At 35.8% G+C, this 18,505-nt stretch overlaps 1 protein-coding gene across 3 annotated transcripts in view; it reads right to left on the bottom strand.

Annotated features, from left to right (window-relative positions):
* Positions 1 to 18,505, bottom strand: part of TNPO1 (transportin 1) — a 92,099-nt gene that overhangs the window by 20,102 nt on the left and 53,492 nt on the right. For all 3 annotated transcript variants that reach the window (XM_011227605.3, XM_034656342.1, XM_011227606.3), the window contains exons 7-14: positions 18,192 to 18,273; positions 14,645 to 14,767; positions 12,626 to 12,744; positions 8,741 to 8,801; positions 8,057 to 8,225; positions 4,624 to 4,776; positions 3,233 to 3,458; positions 1,066 to 1,237 (exon numbers count right to left, since the gene is read on the bottom strand). In XM_011227605.3, coding sequence (XP_011225907.1) covers positions 1,066 to 1,237; positions 3,233 to 3,458; positions 4,624 to 4,776; positions 8,057 to 8,225; positions 8,741 to 8,801; positions 12,626 to 12,744; positions 14,645 to 14,767; positions 18,192 to 18,273 — 1,105 coding nt within the window. The remainder of the gene's footprint in view (positions 1 to 1,065; positions 1,238 to 3,232; positions 3,459 to 4,623; positions 4,777 to 8,056; positions 8,226 to 8,740; positions 8,802 to 12,625; positions 12,745 to 14,644; positions 14,768 to 18,191; positions 18,274 to 18,505) is intronic.

Here is an 18,505-nt window from a genome sequence, read left to right as displayed (position 1 = left end):
TAGAATCTTGTTCTATTTTTAAGTCCTCTTATATCCTTTTTGAAATTAAATGTACACAAATACACCACCACCCAAAAATTATTTGATCATAATCAGGGATAATCTTTGTATGTTTTACTCTGAATTTTTTCAGTCCTGGAGCTTGTAACATGTAGTATGGTCCTTGCTGTACACTATGTTATAAATGACAGGTAAACTTACAGAGGCATTTGTATAAGAAGATTCACGATCATTTAAGTGTCTTTATTTAAACTTTAGTATACACAAATAATTAAATACCAAATAAACAATAGTAATCATGTAAACAAGGGGCACAGATTCCAAAGGGTCTAACACATTCAGAAAAACACTCTCCACCCCCTTCCCACAAAACAAAATCAACCAACATGAAAGCAAACCCACAAACCAAGTGTCCTGCACCAAATTTTAAGTATTACTTCAAACACAATTTTTTTTTAACTTTTCATATAGCAATCATAAACATGTAATCTATTCTTCTGCTGGGAATTTCGAGGCTGAAATTCTATTATTTAAATACTATTTAAACAAATCCAACTCCATCATTGTCTTCTTAACCTTATTAAAAACAAGAGTTTGGATCCTTACCCATACCTACTTCCTCTACACCACTTTTCGGCATTTCTAACTTATTATCCCAATTACTAATTGTCTTATCTTAGTGTATATTCCCCATACCTCTAAGTTCTAGTGAGAAAACAAAGACGTCTAGATGTGGTACTCTAAAGCTTTAATATTTATGAAGTGGTAGATAAAAATACTTGGAATTAAATAAAAGCTGAAACCCACATGTAAGACCTTTATCATCCTTTTTCTAAGTGTTGGTGCATTCATGTGATATGCTGGTATGATTTCCACACCAAGAACATATTTACTTTTAATACTATGTAGAAAGTAAATACACTTGCTGACTTCTTAAGATCTACATTCTTAGAGTAGCCAACACTAAATGTGTGTATCTCTCCAATTTCATTTCCAAATATGTTAACCTTTTGACTGTAAATATGGTACATATTTTTTTCTTAATAGTTAATCACAGATACTCACTGGTTTGTTTAAATGATGTCCTACTGAATCTGCTAAAGTTCCTATGGCATCATAAAGAATGAGCAGGTTCTTATGCTGGTATTTACTAAATGCGAAGACCAAGGTATCAAGTATATAAGCAAGGTAAGGAACAAGTTCCGTACAAGCCTCCTCTTCTAAGGTAGCAAAGGCACTACAGTTTAAAAAAAAAAAGGGGGGGGAGAGATTATTACTGCTGCAGTTTATCATACAGGTAGGAAACTAAGTCTACAGTATACAGAACATCTATTTACACTGTATATGCTTATCTCCTGACCTCACCATACCAGAGGCTTATTTTTATTATTTCTTCCCCATTTCCTATCACTTCTTTCAAAGAGGCTGTCACCTATGGGCATTTGCTTCACTACAACAGTAAAATCTAAATCTGTTGCCGGTTTTTTTTTCTTTTTAAAAAGATTTTATTTATTTATTTGACAGAGAGATAGCCAGCGAGAGAGGGAACACAAGCAGGGGGAGTGGGAGAGGAAGAAGCAGGGTCCCAGCAGAGCAGGGATGTTGCTGGTTCTTATATTTAGTCATTCAACAAATTTAGCACAGTGTCATGACCTCCTAAATGTTTCTCTTAGCAGGAGGGGGAAACGGGATGATGCAGGTGGTCAAAGGGCACAAATTTTCAGTTACAAGAATAAATTCTGAATATCTAAAGTACAGCACAGGGACTATAATTAATAATACAGTGTTGTATATTTGAAAGTTGCTGAGTGTAGACCTTAACCATTCTCACCACATAAAAAGACTTATGTCAACTATGTGAGGTGATGGATGTTTTAATTTTTGATCTTGCTAACTGTTCCATAATATATGTTTATCAAGTCATCACACTGTATACTTTAAATATATGGATTATTTTTGTCAATTTTTCCTCAATAAAGCTTAAAAATGGTGGTCTAAGTTCTACACCATACGTCAGAATGCACGGTGTGTTTGTTATTACAAATTTGCCTTACGTATGGCTTACCTATTAAGACAAATATACACGAAAGGCAAACACTCCAGCATCTGAGTAGTTACTTCAATTTAGGCCTAAATTTGTCTGGACTCTTAAGGTGTACCTGGCTCTTCATTTCTAAAATTAAGGTTTGTATTGTTTTCTGTTCTACCCACTCAGCAATTTCCTCAAATAATAGGCTTAAGCTATTTGTTAGTGAAAGCCCGGTCTTAAATTGTGAACTATTTATATATTTCCTTTACAGCACTTGCCATGAATTATAATTATATAGTTGTTTAGTATTCTATACTACCCTCTAAGTCTAAAGACGGCAGGGACTCTATAAACACAGCATTTAATATATGCCTAATGACTAGTGAAGAGTTAAAACAACAACAACAAAAAACCTTGCAGGAAACCAAACATAATCTGTATCCTCCCCTCATTTAAAAAAAAAAAAAAGGTAGTGCTATTAATACCAAAGCCCCTTTGGTTCAACGTTCTTTCATCTTATTAAGAATTAGAATGCTTTCAGGTATTTTTGCTTCACATCTGGTAAAGCACAACTCCACTTAAATTTATTTTCCTCTTTTTCAACAGCTATTTCTTCTTATTAACAAAGTCAACAGTAAAGCAATTCTAATAAAAAGTTAAGAGCTATAAATGTGTCAGGCCTTTTTAGAACACAAAGGTTTGTTTCAGAAAACTGGAATATTTACAGTAATGAAAATAACTGCTGATCTGATATAAAAACACAGACAGCCCCAAACCCAAACGACAGAGCAGCTACTAGAGTGGATTCACTAAGTGAAAGATGACTGAGTCATTGTGGGACTTTCTACGGAGCTGTGGTAGCTGACCTTTAACCTAATGATGTGAATCTGCTCAAACTTTGTTATTCCTTCAAGAGCAGGACCCCTACTATCACCACTCTAGATGTCTGCGAGAATTAGGATGAAAGAGAATTCTACGGTTATCGCAACCATAGAGAAAAAAAAAATGACTTGAAGGAACAGCAAAGACGATGCCTAGTTGACTCACATTTTGATTTACAGAATCATCAGGTAAAAACTACAGGTAATAAAAGCTCCATTAATGATTTAATACCAATATTCCACCACAAAGCTGAAAATTAATTTCTCACTGAAATACCTACTCCCTTTCCCCATAATCAACAATGTTATGGATTTGTCCCACCTGCAGGCAGCTTCTTGTACTCTCTTGTTGCTGTCCAGGATTCGCTTTAGCAATTCTGTCATTAATGGCTTCAGGTACGTATCGGGGGGCTGGCTGACTACCCAATGTGCATAGCGGCTAAGAGTCCAGCACGTTATGGAACGCACAAGAGCCTTTTTATCAGAGAGGCACTGAATAAGGTGAGGAATGAGCTCAGGCAGGTATGGAATCATGCCTTGCATACAACCTGGAAAAAAAATAACAAATCTCTCACAAAGTGCTAAAATTCAGTTAAAACAAAATTATTTCAGTTGAATACTAAACTGATAAATATAGCCATGAAAAATATTCAGATCAAAAAAACAGAAAAATATTTAATTATCTCCACTGCAATAAATATGCTCTAATAAATAATCTGTTTCAAAATTAAAAAAAAGGAAAGCTATTGCTCCTAAGTATCTTCTAGTATGGTTAGGAAAGCTCATTTTACTTCTGCCAAACAAATTATGGCTTTCAGAAGTGCCTACAAAATAATTCAATTTCTTGTATATACAGGCCCATCTCCAAGACACAGTAACCCTTTATGGAGGTTGATGGGACTCTCCTACCATGTTTCTTACACTTACCAAAGGAGAAAATTATTTTTCTAGACTGATGCTTCTGACATCAGTCTTCTCATTGTGTTCCCTTTATTTTAACAGAAGCTTTTGTAAAATATCTCGGTGGGGTTAGAAGTAAGCCTACGACTGTTTAATAATAGTTAACTGGTTCAGGGTAAAAACTTATCCTAAGGTGGCTTTTGTTTTTTTTAATTGCATTCTTTTACTGTGAGTGAGGCTGAGCATCTTTTTCATGTGTTTAAGGGCTATTTGTCTTTCCATTTTTGTTAGTTATCTGTCATATCATTTGCTAATGCTGCTATTTAGGTATCTTTCTTTTTTCCCAGTTCATTCCTTTTATTTTTTAATTTTTAAAAATTTAAATTCAATTAATTAACATATAATGTACTATTAGTTTCAGAGGTAGAGGTCAGTGATTCATCAGTCTTACATGATATCTGGTGCTCATTACACCACGTGCCCTCCTTAATGTCCATCATTCAGTGACCCCATCCCCCCACCCCCCTCCTTCTCCAGCAACCCTCAGTTTGTTTCCCATAATTAAGAGTCATAGGACTTATGGTTTGTCTCCCTCTCTGATTTTGCTAAGACGGTTTTTGGATTTAAACATCTTTTTAAAGGTTAATGTAGATCATAGTGTCATCTATTCCACATAAGCAACAAAAGAGAGCAAAAAAGTATGTGAATTGCAAACTGAATCGTCTTTGCTTATTAGAATAACATTTCTTAAAGTGGTCCATCTGCATTTGGGCCTATTAAGGACTTTGCAGTTCAGTTTTGACTTAGACTTACCTTCAGCAATTGCTCCTAAAACCAAGATGCCGGATTCTTTAACAACCCATTCATGATGAAAAAGTAATTCTTTCAAAAGGGGCAAAATGTGTGGCAAAAGCTCATCACGATACACATTTGCAAGAACATCTAGGGCAGCAGCAGAACATTTTCCTAAAGAAATATTTAATTCAAAGGTATTAAACTCTATTCTCATTAACCCTACTATCGTATTTGTTATATGTACATCTTATTTATACATCTAGTTTCAAAGAATTCAAGTAAATAGGAGGCAGTCTGTCTCTATCAACAAGAAATACTTTATGACCAAGAATTAGCAAACTAATGATGAAGATATTCTATTCTGTACATGACTGCTAACTAGGATTCTTTTATCTATACAGAAAAATCAAAACAAATACTGTTCTACCCAGTTTAATGCTTCTGTGATGTAATGCCCACTTCTACAAACCTGCAGTAAAATGTGTACATTATTTCTACTTAACATTTTTAGTGGTACATCATTATTAAATACATAATGACTTGGCAGGAAAGTAGGCAAGTAAATCTCACCAAGTCACCAGCACACAAAACATAAAATAAAAAACATTATTTCTAGATAAAGGAACTATTAGCCATGGAACTATGTATCAATTCAGATTTCATTTAATGTATAATTAAGAAAACAAAAACTTAGAACAAAAATGTAAGTACGTATAAAAAATTTGCCCCAGTGGGATTAGGCATACTAAATACTTTCTCACAAATCATTAAACAATATTAAAATCCTTTTACAAAAAAGGCTGTTAAATTGGCTAGAAGACCTTACTCATCAGTAAGGGTCTTAGTTATACTCTATGGTAGATCCATACAAATGAGTATTACGCTACCATGAAAGACAAAGAAATCCTTATGTACTGATACAGAATGAGTTAGTTATACCATAAATGGAAAAGAAACAAGAGTACATTTAATCTCATTTCACTGCTGGGAAGTCAACCTCTTCAAAAAACAAACAAACAAACAAAAAACAACAAAAAACTCCCCCCAAAACAAAACCCCCATATATATCTATATACATAGATATATATGCAGATACATACATATATAATATACACACACACACACACTTTTTTGGCACGTGCACAGAAAAACTTCTGGAAGGATATAAAAATGGGTGGGATGTTAAGAGGAAGTAGTTCCCTCCCCCAATTCAATATACATTATTGCTTTTGTAAAGTTGCCTATATTATAATCTTCATCCATCCTGCCTCCAGCCTAAAAGTAGGGTATACTAGGAGGAGGTGTAGTAGCCCCCCACTGTGCAGTTTTGCTTTCCATGGTTTCGGGTACCTTCGGTTAAGCGCAATCTGGAAGCAGACGCTCTTCCTTCTGATGTATCATCAGAAGGTTAAGAGTAGTCTAACACTACATCATAATACCTACTTCAGTCACACCCCATCTCATCATGTAGACATTTTATCATCCCATATCATCACAAGAAGGGTGAATGCAGCACAGTAAGAAATTCTGAGAGACCACATCGCATAATGTTTATTAGGGTATATTGTTATAATTGCTCTACTTTATCATTAATTATTATTATTAATCTCTCATGGTACCTAATTTATACATTAAACTTTATCACAGGTATGTATGTGTTAGAAGAAACAGTACTTACAGGGTTTGGTACTATCTGTGATTTTAGGCACCCACGGGGTGAGGGGGGTGGTATCTTAGAACATATCCCCCTGCAGCTAACAGGGGCTACTGCAATATGATAGCCGTTTAGACCTTGGGCTCTCTTGCTGTGGGAGATTTGGGTTCCAAAATTAAGTGTGCCATTAGTACTAGCCATGTTAATTAACCAACCTCAGGTAGATTTCTCTTCAGTTTCCTTACCAACCTAAGGCTGTTGTAAAGATTAAATGGGATATGCATTCCAAGTCTTTGCCTTAGTGCTTGGGCATACTGGGCACTCTAAGAACTCTTACAGGAAACTAAATGGGCAAGAGGAATTAACATTATTTAACCAAGTGAATTACAGTCTGGGCTGATGATTCATGTCCTTCCCTGCTTCATCAGTTACTACAAATCGCAACACTGAATTGCAGCAGTGGTTTTTAACTAGGGGCAATTTTGTTTCCCAGGGGACAATGGGCAATGTCTGGAGACACTGCTGGTTGTCACAACTGTGTGTGCTGGGTGCTGCTCAACGTCCTACAATGTACATGACAGCCACACAACAAAGAATTATGTGGCAAACGGCAACAGCACTGAGTTTGAGAAACCCTGAACTAGAGCAGTGAAGCTTTAAAAAGCAGCACACCAACAAGAACAAAACACAGGTGTCTCGGTCCCTCAGCTCGTTCGACTGTAGCCTAGAAGGCCAGTTCAACAGATGATACGGATTTGCAGCCAAGGCTGAAAACTAAGAAGAGATCTGAAAACACTTCTTTTGTAAGTCTGAGTACGACAAAACAATTTATCCTATTTCAGATTGATCCTTGATGATTAACACTCATGCAAATTATCATGAAAAATAAGTTTATGGTAAGAAAACAGGAAAAGCTTGTGGCCAATGTTTCTATTTCGTAATGTCAAATAAAATGTACAGCCTTTTGAGAAATGGCAGTTTGAGGTAATAAGTCTTTAAGAAATAGAATGAACATTAGATATAAGAACAGGTACACCAGGAAACACAAACCAAAACCACAATAAGATATCACATCTACTAAAATGGCTATAATAAAAAGGGTAACAAAAGTTGGCAAGCATATGGAGAAACTGGAACCCTAAAGACAATGATGGTAAGAAAGTAAATGGTGGGGCCACTTTGGAAAACAGCCTAGTAGTTCCTCAAAAGGTTAGACAAAGAGTTATCAGATGACCAGTAATCCCACTCCTGTATCTCCAAAAGAAGTGAAACATACATCCACACACAAACTTTACATAAATGCTCATAGCATCATTACAACAGCTAAAGGGGAGAAATAAAAGTCCATCAACTGATGAATAAATAACATGTGGTATATCCATACAATGGATTATTTTCCCTCATTATAAAGAAATGAAGTATTGACACATACCAGAACGTGGACAAATACTGAAAACATGCTAAATGAAAGAACAGTCATGAAGGGCCACAGATTGTATGACTCCATTTATAGGCAATGTCCAGAATAGGCAGATCCGGAGAGAAAGCAGAGAGACTGGTAGGTGCTTTGGGCTGGGGGACTGGAAGAAAATGGGGAGTGACCGCTAATAAGAACAGGGTTTCTTCTTGGGGTGATGAAAACGCTCCGAAATTTACTGTGGTGATGGCTGCATAACTCTGAGAGTATATGAAAAACCACTGAATTGTACTCTTCCATGAGGGCATTGTACAATATATAAATTGTTCTCAATAAAGTTGCTACCAAAGCAGGTAACTGTATTTTTCCTTTTGACTTACTTAGATTCCAGTCAGAAATTGTATCATCATCATCAATTTCATCGTCATCATCATCTTCCTCTTCAATTCCATCTTCATCATGCTGCTGAGCCACTGTCCTCGACCGATGAAAACGGGGCCTTATATCCTGTTCACTATCAGGAATTGTCTCATCTTCTTCAACATCCCCCTGTTTTTTTTTTTTTTTTTTAAAGAAAATGTTGATGATATTCAAATATCATAAGCTAATAGTAGGTTCATGAGTAAAAGAATCAGAATATTGAGAGATGATGCCATGTACATGGTTTTGAAGTATACCTCTTTATTAAAAACCTCTCCCCTCTGCAGAAAATAATTCTTTATTGAGGGGAGGAAAAAACTATCATATAACACATCTTAGGTTCAGGCCCTTTTAACTGCATTACACTGTCTCCCATCAGCTGGTATAATCCAGAGTACTTAAATCAACAGGAAATTTATGCTAACTCTACCAGTATCACCATCTGGTTCCAATCAAGTTAGAGTACATTAGCACCAAAATTCACTGCTGGCTTCTATCTTTGAACTCTGTACTATATAACACATAAGAAGAAACATACTCACACAGGGTCTATTTTAAATAAATATGCTATTAGTCAAATTCAAAGATTCTCTAAAGTCAATAAAAAACAACCTTGCCTATTCATCAGAAAACAGTTTCCTTACCTTAAGTAGGATAATATCTATATCTGAGTACTTCATGCCATTCACTAATACAGGAATCAATCTATAAAGAAATTTATGAAACAAAGATCTAAAAATCGCGTAAAAATTATTAGGAAGTCTTAATGACCTTACGTATACTAGAAATACCAAAGAGACAACCACCACTGCTAATCTGGTTTTAGAGCATATTCTGTGATGTCTGTCCTTCTCAAATGATGAGTATTCCTAATACATACCTCCCAGGCCCCGTACATACTCATGCATGGGATCTACTGGATGAAATCTTAAAAAATAAGGTAGCTTGTCAATAGTGGTTAGAAATAGAACTAGTAACACAAAATTTAGTAATTTCTCCCCTACGAATTTATCCTGAACATCTTTACAAACACTCCCAATTTTTAAACTTAAGTTTCTTGATGAAATAACAAAACTGGAAACAATCTAAATGTCAATCATTTAGGGCGTGGTTAAAAATAAATTAAAGTTAAAAATGAAAACCACGTAAAACACATTTAGCAGGCTTCCAATGGAGTTAAAAATAATGAGATTACCCATGTAATTACTTGTATAAACAGACTATCAAGGAAGGAGATACAAAAGACACTGATATTTTTGGAGAGGGAACCGAATAGGCTAAAAAGGGGTAAAATTAATCATTTACTTTATTTCTAAATAGTGTGACATTTTTACAATTAGCCTACATTCAGTATTTGTACTCCTTTTAATAAAAGAGACGATAGTGTTTAAAATGTAAAATACATTAAGTCTAAAGTAATTTATTCAAAAGAAAAAATGCAAAAATGTAAAAAACAGCTCTACCAATAAGGTTATTTTAGCCTTCAATAAAGTTAGGAAATTTTAGTTTCTTAAGAAATCAAGAACTTGGGGCGCCTGGGTGGCACAGTGGTTAAGCGTCTGCCTTCGGCTCAGGGCGTGATCCCGGCGTTATGGGATCGAGCCCCACATCAGGCTCCTCCGCTATGAGCCTGCTTCTTCCTCTCCCACTCCCCCTGCTTGTGTTCCTTCTCTCGCTGGCTGTCTCTATCTCTGTCGAATAAATAAATTTAAAAATCTTAAAAAAAAAAAAAAAAAGAAATCAAGAACTTAAATTTCCAATAAGAAAATGCTTAAATCAGGATATCATATCTAATCTGAAGCATTAATGTAATCATTAAAACAGAACCAAGATGTCTGTGAACATGGAATCCCAGGTATCCTGGAATACTTAGGAAAAAAAAAAGTTTACCAGAACACTTAAGAAAAGGTCAAAATACTAACTACAGTTCCTTTTGTAGCTTTGAGAATTTTAAGCTTTGACTGTTTCCTTAAGTTTTGATGATTTCCTTTCTCACTGGACCATCACATGCTTAAGAGTCTACTGAGGATAAAAGGTTTTGAGGAAACTTGGGAAACATTTAGAAAGTCCAGTTTTAGTGGCACCTGGAGGGCTCAGTCAGTTAGCATCCAACTCTTGATTTAGGCTCATGTCATCATCTCAGGGTCAGCAGACCAAGCCCCAACTAGACCTTCAGCCTCAGCGCTCAACAGGGAGTCTGCTTGGGATTCTTTCTCTCCCATGCATCTGCATCCACCCCCCCCCGACCCCCCCACCCCCTGCTGGCACATTCTTTCTCTCTCAAAATAAATAAATAAATAAAATCTTAAATAAATAAATAAATATGTGCAAAACCAATTCTTAGTACAACTCTACCATCTTAACTAAAGGAATAGTAAATAGGGAAAAGCAGTGGGATTTAAAATTCCTTAGATAGATATAGAAAATGTGGGACAGCCACACTTTCACACTGAAATTAACAGTAATTTAACAGTATAGCTAATATAACTATATCAAATTTATAATAAAGCAAGCCCTATTTTATAAGCTACAGGCATTTTGCAGCAGAGTCAGATCCATTTCAATCAACAATCATTTACCACCTCTGTCAGTAATCTGGGGGAAATAGTGAGGACAGATGGCTGACTATAAAACACTGCAGTTAACATGAGGTAAAGAAAAGAAGTAAAGCAGTGAACCCTGTCTATTCTTTTGAAGATGGAGAAAATTACAAAGTTATGTAAAATGAAGAGGGAGAAAGTTCAAAGAGAGAATTTATCTATTTGATGGAGTGAGATCCTGAAGACAAAATTATGTTATCCAAGAGCATCAACTGAAATACTGGTTAAGTAGAAGACAACTCACATGAAATCTATTCTTGAGTTTTGGGGCAAGATGGTCACTTAATTTTCCCTATAAAGCAGAAGTGCTCAGAATGAAAGGAGAATTCAGATGAACAATAAAGGTTTGAATAGCTGCTCTAGTGAATGGAAGATAAAAGGTGATCTGGAACAAGAAAAACCGGCAGCATGAAGGGCCCACTTGACACTGAAAACCATGGATTTTTAAAGCCATCAATTTCCTGGTGGTGGAAATTTTCCCAACAGCGTTAAGATAAGCAGCAAAGATAGTTTATTAGTCCAGAGCAGGGAAGATGCAGGGTAACTGGAGGTTTATGGTCAGTAGAGTTGATTTGTGGATCAATGTCATCTGTGCCAGAGAAAGAAAGAAAGAAAAGATGTGCAGAAAATAAGGGACCGACAAAGAAGTAGTTGTGTGAGAAAATGAAGTTGGCAAGTGAGATACCGGAATTAACTGAAACCATGTAGCAATATGGCATGTGTCTGATGAATTCCAATCTTGTATGGCAGATCACTGTTTTTAGGTCTATTAAGGAGCTTTCTCCTGAAGCTTCATGTAGCCAATGAAAAAAAGAGAATTTTTTCCCCTTTGTTTTTAAAATTAAATTCTATGCCCAACATGGGGCTTGAACTCATGATCCTTAGACCAAGAGTCACATGTTCTACACACTGAGCCAGGTAGGAGCCCTAATAAAAAGAGAATTTTTTTTGAAGATTTTATTTTTATTTATTTGAGAGAGAGCAAGACAGTTATCACAGAGCGGCAGGGAGAGGGAGAAGCAGATCTCCTCGTTGAGCAGAGCCCAATGCGGGGCTCAATTACAGGACCCTGCAATCGTGACCTGAGCCGAAAGTAGACGCTTAACCAACTAAGCCACTCAGGCATCCCCAAAAAAATTTATTTAAGAAAGAATCTGAGTGAGCATGCATGTGGTGGGGGGGGGGAGGGCTGAGAGCGAGGGAGAAGCAGACTCCCTGCTGAGCGGGGAGGCTGACACAGGGCTCATTGCCAAGGTCCCAGGATCATGACTTGAGCCAAAGGCAGTCGCCTAATCAACTGAGCCACCAGGGTGCCCCTGAAAATGTCCGCATTTTAATGTTCTTCCAGGAGGCTGTATTACTTCGTTTTCAAAACAAGGTGAGCATTACTTCTAAAAGGAAATGATTTTAACATATGTATCAAATCATTATGTTGTACACCTAAAACCAATACAATGTTTTATGTCAATTATATCTCAATGAAATTGGAAAATTTTTTTTTTAAAAACCTGATTTACCAGCATTCATTGAGTTAAAAATAGGCTTAATAGGCTAACCAAAAATTGGATGGCATCACAACTACTAGAAAACCAGTTTTGAGGAGAAAAAACTCCATCAGAGTCTACAAATTGAAATGATTAAAGAAAAAAAAAAAGAAAACAGAAAGAAGAGAAAAAGAACTGTGCCACGAATTATCCAAAATTAAGACTATGATTTAGAATAAACGATCTGCAATAAAAAAAAAATCTCAAAAAACAACTGCTTCCTAAAAAATCTCTTTAGCTATAACCTACAGTTATGCCAAGTAAAATTAAGTCTGACTTCTTTAGAACTTCATTCCCTGAGGTAGAATGCAATATAAAAATGTAAAAATAAGGAATCACTGTTAAATTTAAGAACAAGGTAGCATTCAAAAGAAAGAACACTTACTTAGGAAGATGCCTTACGAGTACATCTTTGCATATGGGTTGCTCAGCCAAAGTGAGCCAGAATTCACAGGCTTCTAAAGCCACGTTTTCATCTTGATCTTGCGTCCTCTGTAGCATGTACTTAAAACAAAGCAGCATTAACATTAATCAGTTTAAATCATAATACTAAAAGAAACCTAATCCTTTTCCAGCAAGTTAAAGGTCCTATGCTATCACCTTGAACTTTACAGTGATTCTCAACCTCGGCTTTGGATTTTTAAGAAAGTTTCCAACTCAATTCTAAAATGCAGTCAAACTTAAAGAACCACCGCTTTAGAATGCTGCCTAATGAAAAGTGTTCAAACTATGTATCGTGTATCTGCTTCTGTATAGGTGTGTTTTCTTTTATGAAACCACTGAGATTTTAAACATGTATTAATAATTAAAGTTTTCTTAGAAACATCAAAATAAAAAACTCCATTATACCTTTCATTAAAAAATGAAAAATCTTTTTTATAACATAACTATTCCAACTGTCTCTTGCATATATTTTCACACATGTAAAGTGATATATACATATTATACAATTACAAAACTTAATTTTTTATATTTGGAAGGAAGTAGGGACATTTCTTAGAGCAACTATAATTTGCAGTCTCCAACGTGCCAAGCCAAATTCACTCTTAATTGTAGGAACATCTGATCTGAAATTTATCCAAAGGCACAGTGTCTATCCCTCTTTAAAAAACCTTTATGTGCAAAAACAAAATAAATATAAATCAGAGGTACTCATTATGATTTTCCAATGTACCTGGGCCTGGAAATGGGGTCAAGTGTTGGATGAAGCCTTTGTACATATCCTCTTCCAGACTGAAACATCTCATATGGCAAAATGTGGCAACGCAAGAGTTGTGATAGGCCAACCCCTACTACATTCCACACCATGTCCTACTACCATGCTGAGTATTGCTAAATAACTGTAGCATTACAAATTAGGCTTCCCACCTGTGACACGGCCCCAGCAAATGATGAAATAACTTTAACTTTCCAGTTAGCTCCAACTTTCACTAAACCTTCAACCAACTGGACCTGATTCTTCTAAGCACTTCAGAGAGAACAGGTTCATCACGGAAAACGTCACTTATTCCCATCTAATGCTGTTACTTATCTTTACCTCTACAACTATCTTTCCTTATGTTTTAGAAAAGGAGTTGCTGTACACTACAGATGCTAGCCTTTTTCTAACACGTCTTAGACCCCCGTCCTTTAAAAAAAGATCTTCCCTCTCCACACCATATAAATCTCTGGAGGTGAAAAGGAGGATCTAAATAATGTATTATTTAATACAACTGGAAAGCTATATACTACTCATTTACAACTCCTATCCAGTAATACGAAAATTAGGTGGTACAGTTTGCTACTAGCAGGACTGAGTACTGCCCAAACACGTTATTTTGTTCTAATAATAATTTTATTCTTGTTATTATGTATTACTTTCTTTAAATATGGTTAACCTATGAACAAGAATTTCCTAGTAAAATTATTGTAATTGCACAGGGATTGAAAGAATCTTGTAAAATCTAAATGGTTTGCTGGAACTAACTATAACAATTACATATTTTCTACTCAGAAATTTCACTTTTACCATAAAGTGTATCAGATCATCTTTACCAGTAATGGGTGGAAAACAAACACTTAACTTTAATTCCAAACCCCAATGACACAAGAATGTGCCACTTAATCTACCAAGGTTCTAGTGATCACTTACCCTAACACATATCTAGTGAACACAATTTAAATATTTCTTAGTAATTCTTGTTAAAAGCTATCTATTCCTTTAAATAACTTCCCCCTCTATAAACATCTTAAATCTCACTAAAGAAAAGTAACCATAAAGAGAACTTATAATTTCAAGACAATCATGAACTGTTTTTCATAGTTCACTGCCAACAAGTGTGTTAAATTTAACATTATACATTTTGTTCCCAAGATCTTTCTTGGGCGAAAAAGGAGGAGAGCACCTTTAAGTCACCTGTATTACCTCAACTATGTTATGCATGTGAGGAAGCAGGCGATCCATTCGAACTTCAAGCAACATCACAAGTGCCCGGCACACATTTTTCCGTACCTCTGGTTCTTCATCACCAGCCAATGCAAAGAGGTTCTATTGCATGAGAAACATTTTTTGCTAGTAAAGCATTCTAATATATTAGAAAAGTTTATACATAATAAACAGTCATCTTTAAGTTAGTAACATTTAAAGAAACCAAGGTAAGGTACATATAAAGACTAAATTAACTGGCCTGCAATGCTGTTATAAAACAATTAATTAAATATAGGATAATAACTGCCAAAAACTATTTTTTTGATAAATAATCTAAAGCCATTCTTTTGGAAAGAATAGGACTGGTTGTGTTTTAAGGTAATTTTTAGTTTTTGAGAATAAAACCATGTCATTAGGACATGGGGCATTCATCGAGTTCATCCAGAAGATGATGATCTTTAAAATACAATTTGATTTTCCTTCAAAAGAACTGTGTGTCAAGAGATTTCTACCAGTACTGATTCTTAAGGTAATAACAGGTACAAGGTGTTTAAAAGCATCAATAATGGGGAAATGGATGCTGAGTTTCCAAAAACTAAACCCCAAACTGCTGTTGTTCACCAAATCAACTACTGAGTAAACAGTAAAAGTAGCCATTGATCTTCAGCTGTTAACAAGTTTGTCACCAAAGTTAAGGGGGAAAAAAAAGCCTGAACAAACGACGAGACTGTTCAATCTTCAAGACATTATTATTCAATTTCACAGATAAAGAAGTTTAGAAGTTACCTAACTTGCTAGGCAGGGGGGAATCTGAATATGATTTTCATGGAATTTTAAGTCCACACTCCTCCACTATACCAACAAACCTCCGCTAGAAGAACAAGTTGACTTTTGGAGAGGTTGCAATGTGGAGAAGTGAGGAGAAAAAAACAGTAAGCCTTCCCCCATCTCACTCTTGAGTTTTTCTTTATCTGCACACGCACACACTTATTTAAAAATAGTAAAAAGATCATTAAAAAAAATAAGTAAAATCCAAAGTGTCCCACCATCTTTTCTCAAAAAATCACAGAAACATCTCCAAATTGCGGAACCTGAAATTTTATTATAAGGGGTGGAGAAATTCAAATATCAAATGTGACAGCATGTGAAGTATTGTTGTAAAATTTTAAAAACTTCAATTTCCACAAGTCCTGCCCCTGCACCTTTTGCTTTCCAAACTCTGTAGTTCCTTTTTAAATCAGATTTATTTTATAAACACTTGATACAGTCCTTCATTGAATTCCATGATGTCTTAAGTACAAATATCTGGCTTTGCCAAGGTATGTTTTAGCCACGTATGAGTAACGAACACACTTTTCATTCAGTATTGTCACACTCAGCAAACATCTGCCCTGGATGAAAACAATGATAATTACAGAAATAAATGGCCCATTTATTCATTTAACAAATGGTTTTCGAGGCCTACTATGTACCAGGCACCTCCTCAGGGGGTTTACTCCTCCTGGAGGACGGAGAACTGGTTGAATCTTTTAGGATATCAAGGAGCAAAAAAGTGTTAACATGGTATTTAACACCAGCCGGAAATATTTTAAAATGTTGGGTAATGTTCTTGTTCCACTTGCTGAGTATGGTCCTGCGGAATTTTTGTTTTCAGAGAAAATTTTATTTCTTTTATTCTGAATTATATTTCTGTATAAGGCATTGGCCTATCTATCCCTGTTCCCTATTTAAGCTATGAAACACTAAGGGGAAATACTCTTAAAATTACTACTTCTAAAAACAGTAATAGCTGTAGCTAACATGTAGACTTGCTTATTCTGTAGCACGCACTGTTCCAATTTAGTTACGGCAAATATCTTTATAACGATCCAACAAGGTAGATCTATTACTGCCCTCATTTTACAGATGCTGAAACTGAAACCATCAGTTAAATAACATGCCCAAGGTTAGCAGCTGTGGAGCTGAGCTTTGTTTGAACCCTGGCAGTCTTACTCCAGACTTTTAATATCATCCACTACCCTCTACACCAAAGTAGACTGAAAACACTGTGAGGCATAAAATTTATTTATGTATCCCTAGCACCAAGCAGAGTGCCTAATTTACAGTGCGACTGAGTAAATATCCATTGAAGACTCATGTTTTAGTTTCATCTTTTAAATGGCTAGAGGATCCTCACGGCTACTACACCATTTCCCCCTTCCTTCTTTTAATTCCCCAACAAAAATACTAGCAGGATGGCTTCTAAATTTTTAAAGAATAACGGGAGGGGGGGGGCGCGCCTGGGCGGCTCAGTTAGTTAAGCATTCAACTCTTGATTTTGGCTCAGGTCATCATCTCATGGGTATGAGATCAAGTACACGCTGGGCTCAGTGCTTGAGATTCTCTTTCTTCCTCCCCCCAACCCAGGCTCACTCTCTAAAAATAAATAAATTAATCTTGAAAAAAAAAACAGCTGGAGAGGAAACGACTATTTAATTTTCATTTAATGAAAATAAAAGTGAAGTGCTTAAGGAACTTTAACTTGTTCACAACTGCTGTTATCAAGTGGTAGTAGTCTGAAAACAAATTCTATTGCTTTGAGTACGTGGCCAGAAAATTATGCTTGGCTTTCTGCTTTTATCAAAAAAGTAAAAGGGTCTTTTAGAAATGCTTGCTGAGATTTAAGAGTCAAATTTTTCCTGACACCTCTAATTCCACAACAGGAACCAATGTAAAATGAAGCACCAGCTTTTTACTAGTCTATGGCTTCAGATTTTTTTTTTTTTAAAGATTTTATTTATTTATTTGACAGAGATAGAGACAGCCAGCGAGAGAGGGAACACAAGCAGGGGGAGTGGGAGAGGAAGAAGCAGGCTCATAGCAGAGGAGCCTGATGTGGGGCTCGATCCCATAACGCCGGGATCACGCCCTGAGCCGAAGGCAGACGCTTAACCGCTGTGCCACCCAGGCGCCCCTATGGCTTCGGATTCTTAATAAAGAGTAAGTTTAATCTTAAATTTAGGATTAAGATTACTCAGACTCACCAATGTTTCATGTTTCAAATACTGCAAATGAACTGGGAGATTCAGATCTATCTTTGGAATTTCAATAGCATATTCAAATAAAAAATTCCTAGTTATTAAAAACCCACAAACCATAATCAATGTTTACACCATTAAGTAAAAAAAAAAAATCAGCCTAATAGAGGAAAAATGCTTTTATTTTCAGTTAACAAAAATCACAAAGTCTATACTGTATCCAATTTATTTATTTATTTATTTTTAAAAGATTTTATTTACTTATTTGACAGAGATAGAGACAGCCAGCGAGAGAGGGAACACAAGCAGAGGGAGTGGGAGAGGAAGAAGCAGGCTCATATTTTTAAAAGATTTGGGGCTCGATCCCATAACGCTGGGATCACGCCCTGAGCTGAAGGCAGACGCTTAACCACTGTGCCACCCAGGCGCCCCATACTGTATCCAATTTTAATACTATCTATCACAAATACTTTAACATTTTCTAACTTTCCCAAAAGCAAAAGAGGGAGGGGAGAGACAAATCTTACCTCAATAAAAGAATCAATGTGCAACATCAGCGCTTGAGTCCTACTGATGATAAACTGATTGACACATGCAACGGCATGAGACCTAGAAACAAAATTTAAAATTTAACACATGCTCATTATAGCTTTTTTCTAGTTACAGAAGACTGATAAGAACTATTCTTCCATAAAACAATTATGGTGTAAGTATAGCCATAAATGTATGTGTTTGTATATACATACACGTGTGTGTATACACACACGCGGTGAAAAGAATGAGTTAAATTTCCTTGTATACTTAACTCAGAATATGAATGATAATTTAAGTGAAAAACACA

The sequence above is a fragment of the Ailuropoda melanoleuca genome, chromosome 3, assembly GCF_002007445.2.
Source record: "Ailuropoda melanoleuca isolate Jingjing chromosome 3, ASM200744v2, whole genome shotgun sequence".
NCBI classification, from domain to species: Eukaryota; Metazoa; Chordata; class Mammalia; order Carnivora; family Ursidae; genus Ailuropoda; species Ailuropoda melanoleuca.
This window is presented reverse-complemented; position numbering and strand designations above follow the sequence as displayed.